General features: G+C 41.6%; 1 protein-coding gene across 6 annotated transcripts in view; it reads left to right on the top strand.

The window, feature by feature from the left end:
• LOC109629186 (paxillin) overlaps window positions 1-24,301 on the top strand; it is a 29,925-nt gene that overhangs the window by 2,869 nt on the left and 2,755 nt on the right. The window contains exons 1-13 of one of the 6 annotated variants that reach the window (XM_069517138.1): window positions 13,292-13,433; window positions 14,909-15,087; window positions 15,212-15,297; window positions 15,539-15,678; window positions 15,834-16,026; window positions 16,167-16,314; window positions 17,063-18,478; window positions 19,395-19,664; window positions 19,952-20,299; window positions 21,420-21,578; window positions 22,434-22,607; window positions 23,930-24,011; window positions 24,114-24,262. In XM_069517138.1, coding sequence (XP_069373239.1) covers window positions 15,582-15,678; window positions 15,834-16,026; window positions 16,167-16,314; window positions 17,063-18,478; window positions 19,395-19,664; window positions 19,952-20,299; window positions 21,420-21,578; window positions 22,434-22,607; window positions 23,930-24,011; window positions 24,114-24,262 — 3,036 coding nt within the window. In that variant the 5' untranslated portion in view covers window positions 13,292-13,433; window positions 14,909-15,087; window positions 15,212-15,297; window positions 15,539-15,581. Of the gene's footprint in view, window positions 1-13,291; window positions 13,434-13,517; window positions 13,738-14,908; window positions 15,088-15,211; window positions 15,298-15,538; window positions 15,679-15,833; window positions 16,027-16,166; window positions 16,315-17,062; window positions 18,479-19,394; window positions 19,665-19,951; window positions 20,300-21,419; window positions 21,579-22,433; window positions 22,608-23,929; window positions 24,012-24,113; window positions 24,263-24,301 lie in introns of those variants that run through there. The other 5 variants (XM_069517134.1, XM_069517129.1, XM_069517153.1 and 2 more) reach the window with 5 other exon arrangements.

Genomic DNA, 24,301 nt, shown 5'->3' with positions numbered 1-24,301 from the left:
GGACATCAATAAAATGCATTGCAGGGGTCAGGCTCACTGGATCCTAAAAAAACCACCAGGATGCATTCTTAAAGTCAAAGACATGGACTTTCTATCAGAGAAGAGACAAGTGTGTTCACATTGTGTTATCCCTGTTGTCCTGAAGAGCACCTGCATGAATCCAACTTGGCCCAAACCAAGTTGGCATATTAGTGACAGGAGTGAGACTGCACCGAGAATATTGGTCTGCTTATATCCACTCAATATTTATGGATACCTTCTCAGCTTACATGGGTGAAGGGCTTTCCTTAAAGTAGCTGCTTAAAAAAGGAGTGTTACACAACCCAGTGTAATTACCATGTCACAGGGTTGTAAATTCTGTCATCGTTTTAGCAGAGAACTGCAAAAGTGTTTCACACAAGACATATATATATATATATATATACTCCGTCATCTAATGTTGGAGTCAGAGCTTTTTTTCCCCACTCCTCCATATGTTTTTGAAAATAAGAAGTGTTGCTGTTTTGATATTGTTTAAATGTAAGGAGAAGAGGGTCTAAAGAAGCAGCTCCCAAAAATTGGAAGTGAGACAGTGCAGGGATCCATGCACCTCAGACCCCAGAGAGGAAACGAAACCTGCATGTATTTTTAGCAGAGGAGAGTCCTTCCTCTCAAGTGCTGCACAAACACATGGTAACCTGGCTTCCACCAACTTTGTTTGTCCCTAAAGCTTCTTCCCTGTGAAAAAAAAAAATATATATAAATATATATGTATACACATTCAGTTTGTTTTATTTTACTGCTTCCTCCAGCATCAACTGTGGGAGCAGACTAACTAACGCTGCTCTCAGGCAGGATGTCAAGATGGATCAGGCCCACATGCAGGGATTGGGCCTCGGCCAAAAATTATCCTCTTTAAACACTGCACTGCCCCACCCTCTCTCTTCCCACTCCTCACCATTCCTGTGGTGAACCACGTAGGAAGCTGCAGGCTGCAATCTATTGACAACTTAAAGTTGGCTGAGTAAGCAGGAGAGCAGATGAGCATGTAAGATCTGGATCAAACCAGATTGTTGTGCAGTTTTCACTTCTGTTGGTAATGAAAGTCAGTGTTGGAAATGGTAACGGTAACACAATAGTCCCTTTGTATTGTTGTACTAGAATTGGATTTATATATTTTTTGTGTCTCCTTATCTGTGCAGTGTTTGACGTTTAGATGCTGTGGTATGTTCTGAGGCAAACTTTCACTGACCTCCCCTCTGCAGCTATCAGTGCTGCCAAGCGTTGCTCTGTGCTTCACTGCTCTGGGCTTGCACCAACAAGACATGAATGTCAAATAGCCTCCAAAGTTAACCTTCTTTTACTGACTTTGATCTGCAGTACCTTTCACTCTTTCATTTTCATGTCTGCAAATGCAGTAACTGCCCTCTTTCTCTCTCTCGCTGATTTGTTTCACTGTCACTTCAGTGGCGTCATTTGAAGTGAAGTGAATCCCCTGAGCTCTGTCAGCCCAGCAGCTGCAGCGTTAGAAATGTCGCTTACAGAATGGGTGTGGGCGAAATAGGTTTTTACTAACTTCAAGTGAGATCTGATGTAGCCTAGATTCAGTTCACTACCTAGTCTGTATTTAGTTTGGTTCATTGTTTATACACCAAATGAAACATCAGGCATCTCTCATGTGGACATTTGTCAAGTCATGTTTAAGACTGCGACAGATGTCAAAGATACCAAGTGTTGGTTTTTCATTTCTATTATAGACACAGTTTAAAGAGACAACTGAATACTTACTTACTTTTATGTGACTTCTCTAAATGCATAAACCTTTTTAAGAATCCTGAAAGTCCAGCCCAAGGTTCATGTATTTGTTGTCATTTATATTTGATCTGGTTAGTTTGGTTCCACATTACAATTTGGGGAGTGCACAAAAGAATTTTGTATAGCTGCTTTCAGACATGCACTGAACTCCGCAGATCCACAGTATTTTCTCCGGAGGAGGTGCATGAGTGAACACAAAGAATCAGAGGCTCTGAAACTTCTGCTGACTTTGTCCATCTGGCCTTCTAGTATAAAGTCTGTATAAATTCAAGAGAATAAGATGTGTGACTCCAACAGGGATCCCTTGCAAGTGGGGGGGTTAATGACGCTTGTAACATGCGACAGGAGCAAAAATGGAAAAAAACAAGAAGAAAACAAATATCTCCTGGTGAAAAACTGGTGTCATACATGTAGAAATCATTGACAAAGATGTCAAGAGAGTGTGTGGTGATAAGAGCAGACGTTGGTATTTGGGTGCTGTAAACATGATCACATGATATTGGTAGCAGACTTGATACGTTACCTTTGCCTGCTGCACCACCTCTTGTATGAATAATGTGGAGACTTTGTTCCTGTTGTGAATGCATCTATGCAAAGAACCACCTTCCGTGTTGTGCGTGTGTGAAAGGCAAACTGTCAGGTCATGTATAAAAACGGCTTATGACATGCATATGTTGTGTCATCTTCACCTGCATGGTTCTCACTATACATGACATTGAGTGGTTTGTAGACTTGTGTGCGTCTGATGTTGGTGTGTTGTCTTTCTGTTTGAATAGGACAAATTAATGAACTGGTTTATTTCATTACTTTTGTTTCCAGTGCCACTGTAATTTCATTCTGTAAGTACCCACAGTATAACAAACTTCACACACAGTACTTGGCACTAGTTCCCTTGAAATGAACGTTCTTGTCATTGTGATTTATATACACATTGCTGCTGATTGGCCAACACCTCTGACACACTCACCAAATGAGATAAAACATACCTTGAAGCCTGATGCATGCCATTTTGAGCGAACATGATATTCAACCTGGATAACGTAGCAGAATGGTTCAAAGGGTTTTGAGACTGAACCTGCCTTAGGACTTGAAAGGAAAGCCTGAAATACAATAAGAGGCTGTGGATTTTTAAAACTGAGCATTCATCAGACAGGGAGGTTCTAACAAAAGAGGGTTTCATGCATTATGAGTAAAGGCTCCACCTGCCGACTTGTATCTAATAACGAGAAGACCACGTTTCTCTGCTTCTGCTGTTTAGGTTATATATATATATATATATATATATATATATATATATATATATATATATATATTAGGGCTGTCAGTTTAGCGCGTTAATTAGATTAATTAATTACACTGCAAATTAACGCGTTATTAAAATTATCGCAATTAATTATGAGTATCAAAGGTGGCTATTCAATGCGCGAGCATTTTAAATTTGGTCCATTGAAGGACCCGTAGGCTGCTTGGCAGTGCTACGCCACTTCCTGCTTGCGTCGCTAGGCAAACAAACAAGGCAGAGTAACAACAAACATGGACGCGACTGAAGGGAGCGGGGCGAGTAAATCCTTACTAGGGCCTTTGAACGGCAAGTTTATTTTTTAAAAGAACTTAGATGGGACTATCAATAAGAACGTGGTGATCTGCAGATTTTGTAAAAAGGAGTTTTCTTATCACAGAAGCTGCTCCAGTCTGACGTATCACTTAAATGCTAAACATGTCCGGACAAGTTCCACTTGCTAGTGCTAGCACCCGTAACAGTGGAACTTGTGTTACGGTGAGCTCACTGCGCTAACCCACTCTTGCTGAATTTGGTAGACGAATGACCTGGCCTAACTGGTTTGCTGATGTGCTTGACCTTTCACTTTTGAATTTCATTTATGAAGCAGCAGACTTCACCAATAAAAATTAGGATTTCAAATCTACTCTTCTTAGTGTATTCAATTGATTAGTCTTGCACTACAATTTTTTTATGTCCTAGAATTCAAATACTTTATTTGGGGACCTTTAGCAGATAATGCAATTAATTAGATTAATTAATTACAAATCCTGTAATTAATTAGATTATTTTTTTTAATTGCCTGACAGCACTAATATATATATATATATATATAAGATGGAACTTGGAAGTTTGTGGTCAGAAAGCCCCTCCAGTTTGATTTTAGTTTTATTTAAGAGAAAAAAAATAATTCCCTGCTAAGTTGTTGTTTTCAATTTATATCTCCAGTGACCCTCAGCTTAATGCAATGAGGGGCTTGCCTGCACTGAATGATAAGTCTCTTGTGCCTGACACATGCACATAAATCACACACAGAATCAATGTAGCGTCTGAAGGTTTGAGACATTCAGCTGTATCTACTCTAGTCTGTCTGGTTGATTTTTAAATGAAAAGGCTGCATGGCTTTGAAACGTATGGTACACAAACAAAACACACTCCTACAGACTCTCAAAACACATTCCTGATCACAGCCTGCTAGTGTGGACAGGCAGCTCTGAAGGGGAAGCTGACTAAGCAGCGGCAGCTCTACACTCAGCCAACCGTCATGTCATCCCTCATGGGTCGAGCGCACCACAACAACAGCCTGCAGGGTCGATATCCGAACAGCGATTGTAGTTTTTTTTGGGAACCAGGGTTTTAGTGGAAATAACCCTTGAAACCAAACAGAAAACAAACATTGGCTCAAGTGAGGATCTGTGTAGTGTTAGCTGCAGACTAGTTGCACAGTATAGTCAGTGCATGCATCAGTCATGTTCTGTCCTGCTGTTTTTCAGCTGAGTTCAATGAGCTCTCTCTTTTTATTGGGTGGCTTCTCATCCAGCCAGACTCATGTTCCATGACAGGAAGTGCCTTGAGTGACCTTTGCTGTAGCGACAGTCATGAGGGTCTTTTTGCCGCTAACATCAGAATAGTCTACTGTAGGTCACAGACACTATGTTGGTCATGCATGACTTGTGGACATGTCTCATCCTGTCCTATTTTATGTTGACTTCCTTAATGTGAGCAGAGGGAACTGGTTTGCCCTGGATTCTATTAAATCCTGAATTCTGTTCTTGTTGTTTTCACTGTTTCATCATTTGTTTCCAGGCAACCACGGCAGCTCATTAGCGTGATGTACCATGTTGTCAGTGAAAGGAGGTCGAAGTAAGGTGTCCTCACAACCATTTTGTATTCTGTCTTTGGTATATAAGATATTTGTGTATACCTAAAGCTCTAATAAGCCTTTCACCACCGTGCTTTGATGAATTGAGCTCCCCTCTCATCCTCTCACTGAGTCTGACAGTGACTGGCAGCTCAGTTGATGTGATGCTGCTGATCCTCTGATGTGAGCTCTAACAGGAAAACAGCAGCTTTGCATAGAATAAATAGACACCACACTAATTGCCAAATTTGAATTGCAGCACAAACCACAATGATCCCACTGGAGGGCTGTGCAGTATGACGATATGAATTGTGCAATGTTAACGCTCTGTTTTTTATTTTGTTGTGTCTAAAACACAAGCAGCATTATTCATCATTTGATGACAGGAATGGTAAACAGACTTTTTTCATACAGCATTTTCCCAGTTATATTGACCAATCAAAGTGCTTTACAGTACACGTTGAAATTCACTCATTAATACACATCTTCTATTCACAGCACTTTTTCTATTTTCAAACACCATTCATGGACAGCCAAGGGCAATTTAGAGATTAGTATCTTGGCCAAGGACACTTTGGAATGCAGACTGGAGGTGCGGGGGATCAAACCACCGACCTTCTGGGTGACCCTCTGTACCTCCTGAGCCTCAGCTGCCACGAAAACAACTTGATGGCAACTCAAACAGACATTGAGGATAATGAACGTGAAACAGAACAAATGGGGATAACTCTGAGCAGAAGTACTCTGGCCAGCCAAGATAAATATCAAATTATGCCACATGCAGTTCACTTCAAAAGACTCAAACACTGCTTATCTCCTGGTTGGAGAGTCCACAGACGAGAACCACAGACTTACAGTCACATGCATTTGCTGGCAGCACACAGATAGGAGACATCTGCTGTTGCATCTTACATCTGGAAAGACATGGCTCCTATATATACATTGTGGAGAAAAGGTATGAGTAATGATATGTACCGTTAACTGGACATGAAATGACATCTATTCGGGATGTGAAGATTTAGTTGCGCAACCCTCAACCACAACCATTCAAAAGGAAACTGCCGTAAAAATAGCATTTTTTTGTGTTTTAATAAATTTGTCAGCTCTTTTTTCACATGGCCTTTCAAATGTAACTGTGGTATTTCAGGCTTTCCTCTAATTGACTGCTAAATGAGGTTGCATACGCGCCGTGTCTGCAGGCTCTGATGACACGTTGCTGTTTTATTAGCAAATGGTTTTTGCCAAGCAGGTTTCCTCTGGCCTTGGCACACTCACAGCACACTGCTGCTCCTGCCCTATTTGGGATATAAAGCCATCACAATGAAGGCCTTTGATGAATTGGGAGTAGGGGGGGGGGGTTTATGCCCATGTGAGTGAAAGCGAGCAATTGTGCGTGCGTGTGTGTGTGTGTGTGCGTGCGTGCAATTCAGATTATGTTTAAGCCGGATTTACAATCAGCTTTTGGCTTGTTGAAGAGGATCATTCAGTCGGTCAGATCTAGACCCCGCTTGGGTTAATGACAGCATCAGTGATGCTCGGTCAGGATTACGACTCTACAGGTTTACAAGGGTGTAGACTTAATAAGACTTTACAAATGCACACACACACACGCATATTCAGGCTCAGGCATTCAGATACAGCTGATTTTTTTCCAGTGGACTCATTTTGCCTGTTTTGAAGACCTCACTATCCCTTCCTTTCCACCCTCTTCCCTCTGCAGTCGTCCTGCTGCAGAGGGACAAAGAGCAGCCTGTTTCTGTGACCTACTTCAACTCAGAAAAAGACAGTCCCAGATATGAGTGATTATGGAAAAGGGGAAAATGTCAATCCATCCATCTGTCTCTCAAGGATATCTATCTTCTGACACTTACTGGGGCTGAGTGATGATCTCAGCAAGTAGTAGCTCAAAAATCTCACATCTCAAGATCTTAGTCAATGAGATTATTAACCCAGAAGTGTTAACATCAGCATGTTACCATTGTCACTGAGAATATAATTGTACTGATGTTCACACTTTTTTGCTTTTAGACATGCACTTAACTTTGCAGATCCTCTGTATTTTCTCTGGAGGAGGTGCATGTGTGAACGCAAATGTCCGAGACGCACCGCAGTTTCTACAGACTTTATCCACCTGACTTCCTTGTATTAAGTCTGTAGAAATCCAGGAGAAGTCGATGTGTGAACACAGCAGGGGATTCCCTGGTGTCACACACTTGGAAGACACCGACAAAGACGTCAAGACAGTTTGTGGTGATAAGAGAAAATGACATTGTTCAGGGTTCTGTAAACAAAATCATGTGACTTACGCAGCAGAGTTAATATGTCACTTCCTGTCTCTGTCTGCTGCTCCCGGCTGCTCCACCTCTCCCCTGAATAATGTGGAGTATTTGTTGCTGTTTTGAATGCATCTGTGCAGAAAACCTCCTGCTGTGTTGTGCATGTGTGAAAGACAAACTCTGGGTAAAGACTGTCCGGATTTTACCCAAAGGTCATGTCTGAAAACGGCTTTAGTCTTGTATATTTATGTAGACTTGTGACTCATGAATGTCACTCTTCAATCATTGTAACCATAGTAACTACATGCATCATTGGTCATTGGTCTTGAAATAAACATTTAGATGTATAGTTTGTTAACATATTACACAGTTTTCATATTTTATACCTGAGGAAAGTTTTGTATATTTTATTTAAAAAAACGTGACAAAGAATTTGAATTTGAATATTTGAAAAATCAGGTGTATGCATTAGGCCTTAGACAGTATCATTGACAAATACCAATGCAGATGCTTATGTCTGCTATTCAATAACACCCTCAATCTCAACATTGCCTATAGTTTCACCTTCAGGACCTGCTGAAACTTTTAAGTGCTGTTACCATGTTGCTTGCACCAAAATAACCATAGGGGACAACATACGGTATAAACCACAAGAAAGCTTGCCCACAAATACCCTCAAACTACCTCTGTATTTCCTTTTCCTCTAAATGCTTTTCACTGTGGGGAACAAGAAAGAGGAAGTGGGTGAGAGACATCAAAAGGAGAGTTTTTGAATAGTGCTTTACTCTAGTCTAATTTTTTTCTCTTCAGTTCCTAAAGCCATTTGTAGAGGACGATACATTATTTATACGTTCAAACATCATTTAATCAATGATTTTATACATTTAGTTATTCTGTTCATTAGATATTTCTTGTCCCTACGGAAAATTGATTTGTGGCAAGGATTTAAAAGCGGTACAAACCAAACTCACAAGCCAGAAAAACGTGGCAGAAGAAGCATCAAGCAAAAGTAATCAGCTGTGTAATTGAAGCAGACAGGAGAGAGAAATGCATGTTAATCATCACAAGTGGTTTAGTGTGACTAAGACAATTCAAAAATGTGTTTTCAGTTGATATGATTTGTTGTATGTTCTGTTCTTGCGCTGCACAAAGCAATTAAACATTAGAATTCAATAGATCTTATAGCTCCACCAACAATCAAGCCGCACCAAATTAAACACACCCATAGATATCTGCCCATTACGGTTTGCTTCAGAAAGAAAACAAAGATGAGACTGGTCTGAGGAGAGAGATGCAGATAATACCCTGAAGTCTCCATCATGTCTCTTGTTTTATTGGAGAGGTATTGATCCAACCTTCTAAACTAGAGGGAGGTATCTTAACTGTGCTTTGACACATCTAGACTGCAGCACTCATACATATTTATATGTCAAAAGATTTTTCTCTTACTGCAGTCTGCTGTCACTTGTGTCATGGGAAGTGGCTGCATTGTTAGTCTAAACTTCAAATACAAATAAGTTCATCACAAAAGCGTGGGAGGAAATACATTTAGAAGAATGAAGCATATAAGTATCAAAGTCATCTATGATGTAATTAAAGACAGATTTGTAAATAATGGGAAATTAGCTTCTTTATGTTAATTTTTCGAGTACATTAGGGGTTGCTGGTAGGCCCAAATTTGACTTTGGACAGGTCAGTGTTAGCTGTTTCCCTCCTGGCTTCCAGTTTATATTTGAAGCTAAGGCTCTAGCTTCTTATTTCAATTCTACAGTACAAACTGCTGTGTAAGCAGCTCATATTCTATAACTTAATGCAGGCTGTGATTCCATTTCCTTTTAACAGCATCTGTAGCTGCACTTCATTGATCTGAAGGAAACTCCAAAAAGCGCTTTCTTACACAGTGTAAAAGTGTATGAAGACTGCTGTAAATTAAATGCAATATATAGCACAGGCTAGTTGGGTGGTCTGCAAATGTCCAGCTGTGACTGTGACCGTCATGGCCATCCATCATCTACTGTACATCTCAAGCAGGTTGGTGTCGGGGGGGAGAGGTATTTTTAGTGGGCCTAGATACCTCATCTCTCCCTGGTATGTGTAGGCAGCCTGGCTAAGAGGCACCTGCATGCTGTGCTGTTGTCAAACTGTTGATCTGTGTTTGCATGTGTTTCTAGTGTGATTGCATTTGGTTTTTGTGAAGTGTATGCCTGCTGAAGCGTTCCAAATGAATACAGGCACAGGCCTTCTGCTGTCTAACACAAGCCCAGAGGGGAGTCAGGCATAAGTGCTTGTGCACCCATCTTGTCCTGATTTCTTTTTTCTTTCTTTTGGATGGAGAGAGAGGGATTTGTCATTTATGTGATGGTCTGTCAGCTTGAGTCTGGTTGAAAGGCCACCTCCCTCCCAACAGAACATGAAAGACTCACTTCACGTCCATGTGTATTTGTATGTCTGACTAACAGAACTATAAATTGTCCCTTATTGTTGGTGTTTTAGTCGTTATTACATTTTTCAATCGCAAACTGATACACTGTTTCACTCAAAACAGATGATATACAAAATGTCTTTGTCTAAAAGCTGACATCTTGTTTTCTTTCATCTATCCTATCTTGCCTTCTGTCTTGTTCAGCTGCTGCGTACCTCACATTTCTGTGTGTCTCCTGCTCTTTCTCTTGCATTGGGAAGATGAGCCTTGACATGTTAGGAATTCATATCAGCCAACCCTGCACCTTGCAACACATCAAATACAAAAGGGAAGAAAGGATAGAATGAGAGAAAGGAGATGCAGATTTGGGGGCAGACAGAGAAGAAGACTGGCAAACTAGCAGCAGAGAGAGAGAGAATCTTGTAGGTTTACAGCTGATAATCATCCTCTTAGTTCGGTGTCAGCGCTTATCTCAGTGAATGCCTTTGCGTATGTGAAACTCTCAGATAAAGCCAGTTCTGTGAATCAGCCCTGAGGAAGTGAAAAAAAACACAAGTGTAGCAGGCTCTCACACACAACTCGACATCACCCCCTGCAGGTTATTCAAGCACCTTTCTCCTGACATGAACAACCAGGGCTAAATAAAATATAGATGTGTTGAGTAGTAGACAGCATTGATTCATTCTCTCTCTGTGCAGTGGTCAGCAGTAGTAGGAGCTGGGGGAGTGTGAAGCAGGCAGGATGTCCTGTCAAGGATAATGGAGGCTTGCCTCTGTTGACGTCCTGGATTTATATTGATCAAACCCCTGAGTGAAAGTGGTGCTCCAGGATTGCATCGTCTAATTAGATCCCATTTATATTTTATGTTGCTTTTGACTGTCAACAGTTACAATTCAAGTGCTGATCCAACATCTGTCCACACATTTACTGTCATCATAGTTGACTTATCAAATGGTTACCTTTCCATAGTAAATTTCCTGTTTTTTAATTCATCCTTCCTTCTGCCACCCGACTATTCTCAGTGCCCCCCCCCTCTCTCTCTTCCTCTGACTTTCTTGTAATGAGCCCCATGCGGAGCAGCGTTCATGTAATTAAAATCCACACCATTCATCTGGGAGGAAGGGAGTCTCCTTAATCTGTGTCAACCCATTTTTTGCCTCTGAGGATTTTCCTGCTTCGCGCCACGCGCACACTCTTACCAGTTTTACTTGTGCTCTCTCTCGACACTCACACTGCCATTCCTCAGTGTTTGAGCCTAGCTGTGCCCTGCCATGTCACATTTAGCATTGTGGACATTAAGGCCAATGCCATTTTCCTGTATTCATTAGGTGCAAGTGAAGAGGGATGTCTGTATTTAATTAATGTAGGCAGTTTGCTAGATGGAGGTGTGGACTATTCTAGGTAAGCAGAAGCACATCTGTCACCCTCTCAAAACTGCCAGCTTCACAGGAACTTTGATCTTCCAGGGTTTATACCGTATGAAATTACTTGAAGGCAGCTCCCTCTTTCATGCTCTTTCTAAAAATATCTACTCAACTAGAAGGGCACTAGAAGAGAGCATACCTCCACCAAGGCTGGTTGGCCACTTCATCACCACATTGCATATGCATGTATTGAGATGAGATACAGAAAATGTATGGAAACTGTTCACATTAAACACACACAAAATACAAATTCTCTAATATAGGTGAAACTAATGTATGTATAGAAATACATTTTGATTCACACAATTTTTTATCATTTTCCAGATCAGCACCAAATGTCACGTCTTCATAGATATTAGCACAGATGCCTGATTTTTTTCATAAAGATCTCTGCATTATTACTTGAGGAATTCACAAAATGTCATCAAAACACCCACATATCGCAATGTTAAGGAAAGTAACAGAAAAATATCCTAACCCTCCATTATAGACTTCACTTCAAAGTTCCTCTGCCCATATCCACCCCTTTCACCAAGTTTCAATACAATTGGTATGGACATCTTTGCATTATCCTGCTAAAAGACAAAAGGCAATGACAACATAACCACATTGACAGAGGTAAATATATAACATTATCTCTCTAAGATTTCTTTCATTGCAAAGGATAAGATGGATTCATGAGGCTCATTTAGATGTCTTATGAGTTCCTCATTTTACTGTAGTTCCATTTGTGGTCACTGGGGAACAAGTGTGTGTGCTCTGTAGTGGGTTGTGTGTGTCATGGTATGTTCCCTTGGCAGAGGAGGCAGACACACCTTTGTGTGTTTGGGTAGTTTGTGGATGGGTCAGAGCATGCCTTGTATGCAGTGTTGAGCAAACAAAGACAGCCTTGAAGCTGCTACCCTTTATATTTCATATTCAACCAATATCCTCTAAATTATAGGAATATGCTCCGACTATTTGGTTGAGGTAAATGCATTGGTGATTTCAAATAACCTGCTTCACTATGATACATTGAAGTAGATCTGCAATGAGCCTTTTCCCAAACGGAATATGTGTTTCATGTAGCCTGGAGGCTCTTGCTTGAGAAGTAACTCTATTTCAGAGCAGCAGTTTCTTAATAACCAGGGTTAAGGCCAGTTCAGCCACAGAGCTAAGTTGATTAACATCTCTTGTGTAAACCATCTGGACAAACATCTGTTGACTGAGATCTCCACCAGCTGCATTAAAAGTTTGTTCTTACATCAATTACAGATATGCACCGAGTCCTTATTTATTTATGTAGCTTTTCAGTTGAGTTTCTGATTGAGTCTGTTAGGTTTTGGCCATTTTTCTGCAGGATACATGAATGAATGTCAGAACTTGCTCTGATGTAGTCAAGATCTTATTATTATTTTAGTTGGAATGTCTTAATATGACATTTCAGAGATAAGGTCAAATAAAAGGAAACTGGTGGACTGTTGAACAATAGTATACTTTCATATCTCTGTGTGTCTGTGTTACAGTAAAATCAGCTGCATAGTGGGAAATGTTGTAAAGAGCAAATCTTAAACACAGGAAACAACAGAAGATTGACAATCTTACCTTTTCATCTGGACCAGAAGAAGAGTTTAGATGCTGCAGCCTTGGGTGCACCCACTGGCCTTTCTGTTGGTTGAGGTTTCTTTAAATTGTAGGTTTTATCACTCACCATACTTGGTATGGACTATTAAGACTGATTGATGTGTTGTTTCTGCCTCCTTATATTTGGGGGTGTTTTTTTCTACCACCAGAGGACTCAGACACAGATCTGCCTGCAGTAGTGTAAACACTGGGCTGTGCTGTATCCATAATGAATCTCTGTGGAATGTGCCCAGGCCTCTGTGTCTGAGTCCTTGCTGTGAAACCCAGTCAACTGGCATGTCAGCCATGAAAACCATGATCTCCATGTGAGACTGGTCCAAGTGGATCTGGTATTGATCTGGCTCTGCTGCTGCCGTGTCTCCTCTCTGTCTGGGGAACACTGCAGTCCACACTGTGCTGATGATACTGTGGCATACCTAGCAGTCGTTCTCTGGTTAAAATGTGTTAAAATTATCCTGATGATAAATGTTGAAGATCATATTTTAAAATCTGATGCTCGTTCTTAAAGATGTCACATCTAACATTACGATGTGTTAAAAGTGAGCTTGAGTCATGGGTGACTGAATCAGACTTTGTGCTGACGATGTGAAGAAGGGGCGGATTATACTTTAATATACCTTTTGTGGTACCACTCCCTTAGTTGGGCAGGCCTCTGTTGATAAGAGCTCTGCTTGCTCTCAACTTTGCTCATTTCACAACAGTGTGTACTCCACTGTCAGAGTTGGACAGCTCCGTCCTCAGGGTCGTCATTTGTGTGAGTAGTATCTCTTTACTTTGCTCGGTTGGACTTGGCATAGCAGTAAGGGGGTGGGAGAGGGGTGAACCTAACCCCCCACCGCTATTAATTTTAACCCCTTCCTGCTGTCTCTACCCTCACCCTCCCATCTATGCTCAGTAACACCCCCCATCTCTCATTCTCTAATTTTGATGGTAGAGTTAAGAAAGGCAGTTCCTGCCTGGCAGACAGTCTGTTTAAATTCCCCTCTTGCTCCACTACTACTTCTTCTTTTCTTCTTTGTGTTTTCTCCTCTTCATTTCTCTGGGTGTCTTTTTCGAAGGTACGTCTCATCACTGTGTTACTTTAGCTTTGGTTTTTGCCTTTCTTGACCCTGTGATTTCTTTGAGGGTGGAGGTTGAGTGAAATAGTTACTGTTGAACACAACTTGAGAATTTCATGTTATGGTCGAATATTAACAGTTAAGTGATTATGTTGTTGTTATGTAGGTTTTTTAGCAATGAGGAATGATTGATATGTTGCCTACACTGAATCTAACTGGTTTATTTGACTTGGACTCTTTAAGTTTCCTAATGTCTGTAATAGCCTGGACTTTTGTCTTTTGTTGTAAATGCGTAATTATGTATATGTAGCAGTTACACCTAAATCCTCTATTTATACCATAAGATCATGTTTGTTAGAAAAGTTAGGGATTTATTTTTTAGGTGAAATTCTACAAGAGAAACTAAACCCTGCTGTGGTGAGTGAGCGTGCTAAAATAAGCCCAGGTATTCAGTAATACAGTCTGTGCGCTTCATTAAATCCCCTATAATGTTATGTATCCTTCTACCTACTGGTTATGACTGCTAAATCAGTAGTTGTGTTCTTGTTTCCGTCCACACAGAAATGGTAGCTGTTGACGTGTATATGGTAAATATGAGCTTGGATACCTGGTCGCAGACTTGACAGCCACTTTTGGATTTAAGACATGCAGGCAAACAAGGGTCAATGAGTAACTGAGGGAGTGGTCAAGACCGTCTGCATGATTCACCTTATACAAGTCTACCTTCCCTGATGGCAGTGCATATGGGGATTTTTGCGATTGAGAAAGCTGCTGCAATTATTTGTTCCTGTGTGCAACCAAACTACTGATGTTTTGCAGTGTTTGATGCTAAAAATACAATAATGAATACATTTTATATCCGTTTATCAAATATACAGAGGGAAAAGTCTGTTAAAAAACATTTCACTGAACGAAATACAGGGGGAAAAAAATCTTTCACATTCATGCAAAAATCCTGTAAATCTAATATTGTCCTGTGCAATCTGCTCATTGATGTTAACTTTCTTCACTATGGCCTGATACAAGAAGAGATAATAGATTATATCTAGCTACCTCAATACAAATTATATATTAAAACCTTTAAAGTTTGAATTACAGTAGCATCATACTACCCTTCTCTGTCTGTGAGTGACATAAACCTAAACAAAGACCAATCTTATGTCTCCTGTAGATGCTTTGTTGGCGGACCTTGAGTCCACAACATCCCACATTTCCAAGCGTCCACTCTTGTCTGACGATAGCGCCTACTCCATCCCTGTCGGGGGTGAGACAGAGCGAGACATCTGCTCTCCACCACAAGTCCCTACCACTCCCTCTGAGCAAGCCCTGAACGGACTGGATGAAACAGAGGTAAATGCACACTGTACATATAGTGTATGTCAGGGGCCATAATGTGAATGATTGTTGACTTAAAAAGGGTTTGATTTGCTGATGATTGCAAATTTATGAATGGTCCTCTGCACACTTTACTCAGTCCTTCAGCTCAGCTCAGAGAGGTCCCTGGTCTAGAGAAAGCAGCAGTCCAACCCAACCCACTGGTGAGGAGGACCACGTATACAGGTAGGCCTCATAATAACTTGTACTCCTGTTTTGCCAATTATAACTGGAAACATATATATTTTCTATTTAACTCAGTGAAACATTGAAAACTTGAGTTGACCTGACCAAGTATCTTTTTGATTTTGACTTTGGACTCATCGGTAAACAGAAACACTGTCTAAATAATGCCAGTTTAAAAATACAGTCTCAGTTCAGAGCTTTGTTGATGATAATTATTGGTTATTCTTTCTGCTCTGTACAGTTTCCCTAATAAGCAGAAGAGTAGTGAGTTATCAGCTGTTGCCATGAACTCAACTTTGGGCAGCAACCTGTCTGAGCTTGATCGTCTCCTGTTGGAGCTCAATGCTGTCCAGCAAAGCACTCCTGCCTACCCCACAGAAGGTAAACACAGAGACAAATTAACTATTTGTAAAAAGTTCTCTTATACTTCTTTGAAAGAACTCAGATTTGGATTCTCTGTATCTATGGTACTGCAAAGGAATGTCTTGTGTAGTTGATATGGAGTGATTTATGTATCTTTTTTTGTCGTGTAATAGAAGAAGCAGCTCCACCACTGCCTGCCAGCTGTATCATCCACCACATCCACGAGAATGGAGTCTCTACTGCTGGCAAGGCAGGACCACCTGATTTGGAGAAGCCCAAGCGGGGTGCGACTCGGGGAATAGAGGACGTACGACCAAGTGTAGAGAGCCTTCTAGATGAGCTGGAAAGTTCTGTGCCCTCACCCATGTAAGATACAAGCAAATGAATTATGCCAATACATTTCGATGTTTTCATTATTGTTTAGGTATGTTTGGCTTGAGTTTATTTAAATATTTTCGGCTTATGCTAAATTTCCCTTGACTGTAATCTTTTTTTCGTCTCTGTAGTCCCAAACCTTTGGTGTTGTCAGATGAACAAACAGAGGGACAAGAGGAAACACCAGCACAGCAACACGCCAGAATGTCTGCCTCCTCTGCCACACGAGAGCTGGATGAGCTCATGGCCTCCCTGTCTGACTTTAAAGTCCAAAGCAATGTGAGTATGCTTCACATGGGTAGAGATTGGGCCTCTGCACACTTGACGGAGGGTGTTTATTTTTGGCATTGTGTGTTGGCAATTCTGTTTAGGACTACAGTATGCTTCACATGTCTAAGGGTTTCATATTTATTTTTGCAGAAAAGAATGGGATCAAATGAATTTTATCCCGCAGTTGAGTTAGTTGCTGATCTACAACAGAAATGCATGTTGTCCGAGAAGAGATTCCTTGCTTTTTTACTGTTTCACATCCGCTGTACCTTCATCAGCAGTTTACACAGATTTCACTTAAGAATATAAAGTTTTGCAATGTTGCGGTGGCATAACTAAAGTCGGTGTTTATCTCAACCAGATTTGATTGAATATTTTAAATTGTTGTCACACTTCTGCTAAAATCAGCACCAGATGTTATTTAAGTTTTGTCATTCTCCATTGATTGACTGCTAGATTTGTTTCAAGTTTGCAATAATGAAGGTAAATACCTAATCAACAAATTGCAGGAAATATATATATATATAATATAATTTTTTTTAATATTGTGTTGATTCAACAATCCCCCAAAAAAGTGGTTGCAATTTAATTTTGTTTTTATTTTAGAACGACAAATGAGAAACCTCTTTATCTCTTCCCTTTATTGTTCATTCCCTTCATTCTCAATCTATTTTTCCTGGTGTCTTTCTCTTTTCTCCATCCATGTGTATGTCTTGTCCCTGTATGTACATTGTAATCATTACATCATTGCATTCAGTCTGGCTCTCAGTTGTCTGTAAATCAGGAGGCACTAGACCCCTCACTTCAATCAGAAACCACACCATCTATAAATCCTAATGCTTGCTCACTGGATACTCTTATACTTTCTAGTTACACTACTCCCTCCTGTACACCTCTTCCACTTGAACTCCATATAGATGAAGATGGTAGTTCGGCCCATACCACTTCAGCGGGTTCCACAGTAGTAACTGCATCATCCAAGTACTCCCAGATCCAACAGAAAGGTGATGGTGTCAGTGTCCCCTCTGATAGCTCTCATGTGGAGAGCCTCAGCGTCTCCAGTAGTAAAGTAGACAGCTCAATGCAGATGTCAACCTCTAGGATCATTGCTAGTAAAGTCTCATGTCCAGCTGGAAATACTCCAGTTACTGTTGGTGGAAGTTCTAGTCCAGGTCCTGCTGCCCAGAGCTCCAGTCCAGTGGTAGTTTCCAAAAGCCCTAGTCCTGTTACTGTGTCTAAATCTAGTCCCATTCTAAGAGCCAAGAGTCCCAGTCCACCTGATCTTAAATGCTCCAATCTAAGTCAGTCTTCAGAGAATCCAACTCAAGTTTCCATAAGTCAAAGTTCAGAAGCAGCTGCAAAGAATCAAAGTCCAGTGACAATCCGAACAAGTCCAGAAGTAGTGCCTATGACTGTGAGTCCAGTGACAGTCCCAAGGCTTTCAAGTCCAGTACCAAAATGTGCAAGTCCAGTGACAGTCCGAAATCTCTCTAGTTCAATAACTGTCCCAAAGAGTGCTAGTCCTGAAATGGCTCCTAAGAGTGCAAGTTCAGTGTCACTACAAAGAGTTTCAAGTCCTGTGACAATCCCTCATATCGCCAGCTCACCATCTGTACCTAAGAGTTCTAGTCCTGAAACAATTCAAAATAATCCTTCTCCAACAATATCGCCAAGACTTTCAAGTCCAGTAACAGTTCCAAAGAATGAATCTGCAGTTCCTACGAGTCCTGTGTTGAACATTAGAAAAACAATCACAGTGTCAGGCACCAGTAGTCCCAGAGCTTCACCTATTTCACTTGCTGCAGTACCATCAAATAGTCTGTCTCCCCCAACCACAGCAAACCACGCAGGTGATGGTCTGTATTTAACATGGCCATGCCGTGAGCCTTTTTTGGATGATGCTTTAGACAGACTGTTAACATATGACTCCCCCCAATTGGGTGAGCACCAGCCACCTGCTCCCTTTATGCCTGGAGATGAAGACAGATCATGGGAGGAGGAAGATGGGACTTACCCCGATCTGAGCCGAGAGGGAACCCTTACACCCATGACTGAGTCCAGCTGGATGGACGAGTGTTTCACCCCCTCCACCTGCCCTGGGACGCCAGATGCAACGTTGGACCTGCCCTCACAGCAGCCCTCTGCTGTGGAGCGTCTATCTGCCTCTGGCCAAGTAGGAGGCTTGGCTCGACCCTACTCTTCCAAAATAAGCTGCTTGCATAAAGCTAGAGAGGCTTTAGGACCCCATGTTGTCTTTATTTGGCCATGTGACGCAAGATATTAATTGTCTCTGACAATAATGGCAGGATGGCTGTCAGAAGGCTGTTCTAGCAGAGGGCACCTCTAGTTGCTGAAACAAGCTTATTTTGGGAGAGCAGCTTGAACAAATACCCCAGGAGCTGTGCAATAGTACAAAACGTCTTGATGAGAGAAATTCATCTATCTCTGGTGTGATGCATGGGGTGTCATTGCATAGCAATTACGAAATGGCTTGAAGGAGAAGTCTCTGTGGCTGATGCTGACAGCTTTACTGAAAGGATGTGTTCACACGCCCCTACTTGCTTCAGTAGACATTGCACTGTTAGTCACTGGGCCTGACCAATCATGTTTACACAACCAAGGAATGACGCAACCATTGACTATGTCAATACAGCAAAATGATAAAGGCTACGCAGTAAAGTGGATATTTTAAATTTTTGCTAATGCATATATGCTTTATGAACATCCATCTGTGCTTCTTTGACCTTTGGCCTTGCTTTGGCATGTGCTGATCTTTTGTGAAAGCATTTTGTGATTGACTTGTGTTGGCCCCACATCAACTATCCAGCATGCCACGCTGCCGATTCTTCATTAGTAATAGACTTGATAGTGGAGAATGGATTTAAATGGAAGGCTGTGCTACCATAAGGAAAATGGAATAAACCTGATAAAACTTGCAGAGCATTTTGTCAAAGCTTGAACATTTTTGCCACTTGAGTGTTTGAATCCTGTGCTGGGCCTGTCCTTTTCTATGATTGCAATCCATAATGGATTTTCTTGTGAATGGCACAACCCGAGCTTCCCACACCTCCCTATTATCTACTCTCCAGCTCAAGTCAGTTATCCGCCGTACCAAAGAGACTACCAATGTGCATCCGATGTTCAGGGAGGGGCTGTTGCGGCGTAAAATGGGACCAATCATTGTGAACAAAAGCAACTCGCAAGATCGACTCATTGAGGAGCTGCAGGGGAAACTGGGGATAGGGCGAATGGAGCGCCGGCGCAAACAACAGCCAGATGACTGGCTGGCGGAGGGAGTCATTGTAATGTCTAACCCACAGCGAACACGTGAAGAAGCGGCCCGGCCAGCTGTGAATAAGGTAGACATGAGGTGCACAGCAGAAATAGTCGGTGCTTTCATGGATAATGTTAACCTAGAGTTAGGTAATGATGTCCCTTAGTTTGTTCACGTTTTTGGCCTGTAATTAATGAATTAACTAGCAAATATTAAAGTTATTTGGTTTCCTCACCAAAATTGTATTTATTTATTGGCAGAGTTCATTGTGCCAATATTTCTTAGATCTCCATTTCTTTTCTTCATCCTGACCCTGTCTCTTATCTGTTTGCTTTCCTCTCTTTGCTGTTTTTTTCCCCTTCTTTTCCCCAGATCCTCATCCCTCCTGAGCCATCTTCCCCACAGAGAAAAGTCCTGCCCCCTCCGCAATCACCCCCAGCACCCAAAAAGCCACCCCCTGTCAAGCAGACTCCTCCACCACTACCTCCTCCCCCCCCAACCCCTCCTCCTCCTCGAGAACCCACCCCTCCATCCCCCAAAGAGCCAACTCCTCCCCCCAGGGAGCCCACGCCTCCCCCTAGGGAGCCCACGCCTCCCCCTTTCCAGCCCCCTCCCTCGCCTAGCCCCCCTCCCAAGCCTGTCACGCCACCTCCGCCTCCCAAGGTCTTTGTATCAGTGGGGTGTCAAACCGACTACGACCCAATCTTCCCACCAATGCAGGCATGGATCATGTCTTCATCTGTCCCTGTCCTCTTCTCTGACCTATTACTCTCTTTCCACTTTCTCTCACTCTTGAACTGTTTGACTCTCTGTTTACAGATTGTTTATTCATTCAGTTGAAATCCAAGTAGTTGTATAACCTCAGTATAAGTGTGAACTACAAACATTGTCTGGTCATCGAATTTGTCACCTGGTGTCTGTTCCTGCCACATTGCAGTAGATACCCTCTTTAAAGCTTTGTCTGAAATCCAGTCAGTCCACGTTATGAGGGGTGCTGACATTCAGGCCATTGAGACTGAGCTCCCTTTTCTAATTCTAACATCTGATGGCGCCAGGAGCTGTGTGTTCAGAGTGGAGTGGCGAGTTTAAGAGCTTAGAGTCAAGCAGAGTGTAACCTGCCCATGTTCCCGTTACACTTACTGTCCTGTCATGAGCAGGAATGGTAAACTCGCGGTGCAACTGAAACCTAATCTGCCACATGACAGCACAGTTACCACCACAATTATAGCATCTCCCACTGGACTTCCGTCAACAGGTCCCACTAGGTTAGACACCAGTGTGTCCTTGTTGAATACCGTGTAACCTCAAGTCTTTTAGAAGTAGCTTTACACTTGTGGAGAGGTGGATTGACATGAGCCGCATTATATAAGTGCATATGTATTTGGTCAAGGGTAAGGTGCGTGTGCATGCGTGTCTGTGTGTGAGTGAGAGAGAATTTATAAGCAGAGATGCTATTTTCTCTCAGTGGAATGTAGGAGTCATGAAGCTCCAATGACCACACCATCTGAGAAGGTCTGTTTGCTTTCATTACAGAAGCCAAATGCACATTCACATACAACATCAAACACTGGAAACATGGACTATGTTATATCAAATTATACTTATCCATTAGCCTTGGTATTCTCTTTAATTTAGTTGTAGTTAGCTTTGGTGTCATACTGTTAAATATTCATTTGTACAACATTTTCTATATGTATTCTAAATATTTCTATTCCTTAGAAGTGTAAGCATGTTTTCTTTGTTTCTGTTGCCTCATAGAGTTCATAGACTGAATATCAGAAGAGTCAATTTAGGATTACTGAGTGCAGTGCCATTAATAATGAGTCATTTCTGTTGTCAGATCCAGTCCCAGGGAAAGACGTCTCCCACTGCACCCCCCAAACCAGCCAACAAGCTGGACAACATGCTGGGAAGCCTGCAGTCAGACCTCAATAGACTCGGAGTCCAGACCGTGGCTAAGGGCGTCTGTGGAGCCTGCAAGAAACCCATTGTTGGACAGGTGATGATAATACTGAATCAAACAAGTCAGTCTAGGTTCAAATGAGACCACAGTTAGTATACGTACTGAATGAGAACCTGCATATAAAGTACTTCTGATTCTGATACGTTAAGACATGATTTTGGTGGATTATGCTAATATATTATCTCAGGGCATTGGAGCACGAGTGACACATGATGCAAGTACCAAATGGACTTGTAAAACATCATAGCTGTTTTTTGTTGATATTATGGTGAAAGGAAGATTGCACACTGGCAAATGAATTCGTCCAAGTTGGATGGGTTGTTCCAGTGTTGGCTCATGTTCTGCATATCTTGGGCTTTGCAGATCGTTTGATGTCAAAGCCACCCAATTAATCAATAATTGTACTGACTTACTTATACTTACTATACTTACTAACTCAGAAGCAGTAGTATAGCAGAAATATAGGAAATTACAGCATTTGTGTAGCACAAATCAACAATAACCAAAGGGAGGTTTTCTCCGCACTTGTATTTTCATAACAATTGTCGTTCTATCAAGAGATTTTGTCAGCGGTTTATCAGCTATGATGATCTGCTACAATGCTTTCAATTTGAAAACAATTAAGATGGACTAAATTAAAGGATTTTTGTTCATAAGAAACATAATGAATAGAATTCCACTAAAATGAATGGGATTAAAATGAATATGGACTCAAATGAATATGGATCAATAAATGGATATGAAACACTAAATTATGAGATTAACATTTGCCGCTGTGCTGGTGTATGTCCTTTGCTTCTTGCATGCAAGGCTGCAGTGATTTTTCTTTGTTCATCAAGGCCTTGCCCCCAACAGCTCATTTAATTTTAATGCTCTGTCTCCCCATACCAGGTGGTGACGGCCATGGGCAGAACATGGCACCCTGAGCACTTTGTGTGCACGCACTGCCAGGACGAGATCGGCTCCAGAAACTTCTTTGAGCGAGATGGGCAGCCATACTGTGAGACCGACTACCACAACCTGTTCTCACCGAGATGCCACTACTGTAACAGACCCATACTGGATGTTAGTAACGCATGCATACAAATACACACACTCACATATATATATATATACTGTGCATGTGGGTGGATAATAATATTTATTTATTCATAACCTAATGGATTAAGACCTAAGTGCAACAACTACTACAGGTGAGAAATTGCTGCTCTTTATCATCGACACAAGCTGTGACACAGATACACACATGCATAAACACACACACATGCATAAACACACACACACACACACACACACACACAGTGGTGGCAGTAAAAGGGAAGTGACTTGTAGTTGCAGTACGCCTCCAGTCAAACTAACACATATGTCCATGTCACTGCTTACTTCTCTCAATTGTCAGTGATCAGTCATATCTTTGTAGTGACACACTCCCACCAGGGCGTTTACAGCCATTGCACCTATATACACATTCAAACACATTCACACACACGAACACATGAACGAACACACACAGTAATAGAGATGCTGGAAAGAGAAGGAGATATTAGATAGTGGACAGTGGACTTAAGCCTGGGAAAAAGCCAACATGTGCTCTCTCTCTCTCTCTCTCTCTCTCTCTCTCTCTCTCTCTCTCTCTCTCTCTCTCATTAGCAGCTCTCACTTTTTCTTTTTTTGAGCTTTCATACTTTGGTTTATGTGCTTTTAATACAGGTGCTGGAAAAATGGAGTCATGTTCTAATGGTCTAAGGGAACCACTCAAATTACATATTTATAGCTAAGCTATGTTCATAAATTAACCACATCTTTGACAAAGGATTTCTCAGTTGTGTCATTGTTCTGGATAGAATTTGTGATGCCTAGATGTGCCTCTAGCGTTTTTATGTAGTTCCTCTAAATCTCCAACTTCTTATATTATCTATACAGATAATGAATTGTATTATAACAGTTGTCCTCCCTCAATATATCACCCTTTGTTTGAACATTGCACCCCCTGGTGGCAAAGTCAAGAATCACTGTAAAACAAATGTTTGGGCTTTACATTGAGCAATGTTGACCCTGCAGCAGAGACTTGCTTGTTGTGGGTATTTTAAAATCTTGTGTCACATGGACAGTGTGAGTGTGTTTCCAGCTGAAGCTGCTGAGAGATACTATCAGGCCAAACATGAGCTACCGGTCATATCATCCCAGCACCTCTCACCATGCTGCCTTTGTGGGCTCTGTTTGCCCTCTCCTGGCCTCCCAGCCACTGATGCATTAGTTTCTCCCATAATAAGAGACCTACATATTTATATGTTAACCTTTCTTAACATTGGAGTAGCATCAGAAGTTATATTTATAGATGACACCTTCAGGCAAGAGTGACCGTTTGCTTTTCCTTTGCTTCACAGAAAGTTGTGACTGCATTGGACAAGACCTGGCATCCAGAGCACTTTTTCTGTGCCCAGTGTGGAGCCTTTTTTGGACCAGAAGGTATCAGCCGCTCATCAGTTAATGACACAATACCTGTCTGTTTGTGGCCTAATTGAATTTTCATTTTTAAGTTGCTGACAGTGTTTGTTTGCTGCTCCCCAGGTTTCCATGAGAAGGATGGAAAGGCCTTCTGCAGAAAGGACTACTTTGACATGTTTGCCCCTAAATGTGGCGGCTGTGCCCGTGCCATCCTGGAGAACTACATCTCAGCACTCAACTCTCTCTGGCACCCTGAATGCTTCGTTTGCAGGGTGAGTCACTTGACTTTTACAGTCACACCAGGTATCTTT

Source organism: Paralichthys olivaceus, chromosome 2 (assembly GCF_024713975.1).
Source record: "Paralichthys olivaceus isolate ysfri-2021 chromosome 2, ASM2471397v2, whole genome shotgun sequence".
Classification (NCBI taxonomy): domain Eukaryota; kingdom Metazoa; phylum Chordata; class Actinopteri; order Pleuronectiformes; family Paralichthyidae; genus Paralichthys; species Paralichthys olivaceus.
This window is presented reverse-complemented; position numbering and strand designations above follow the sequence as displayed.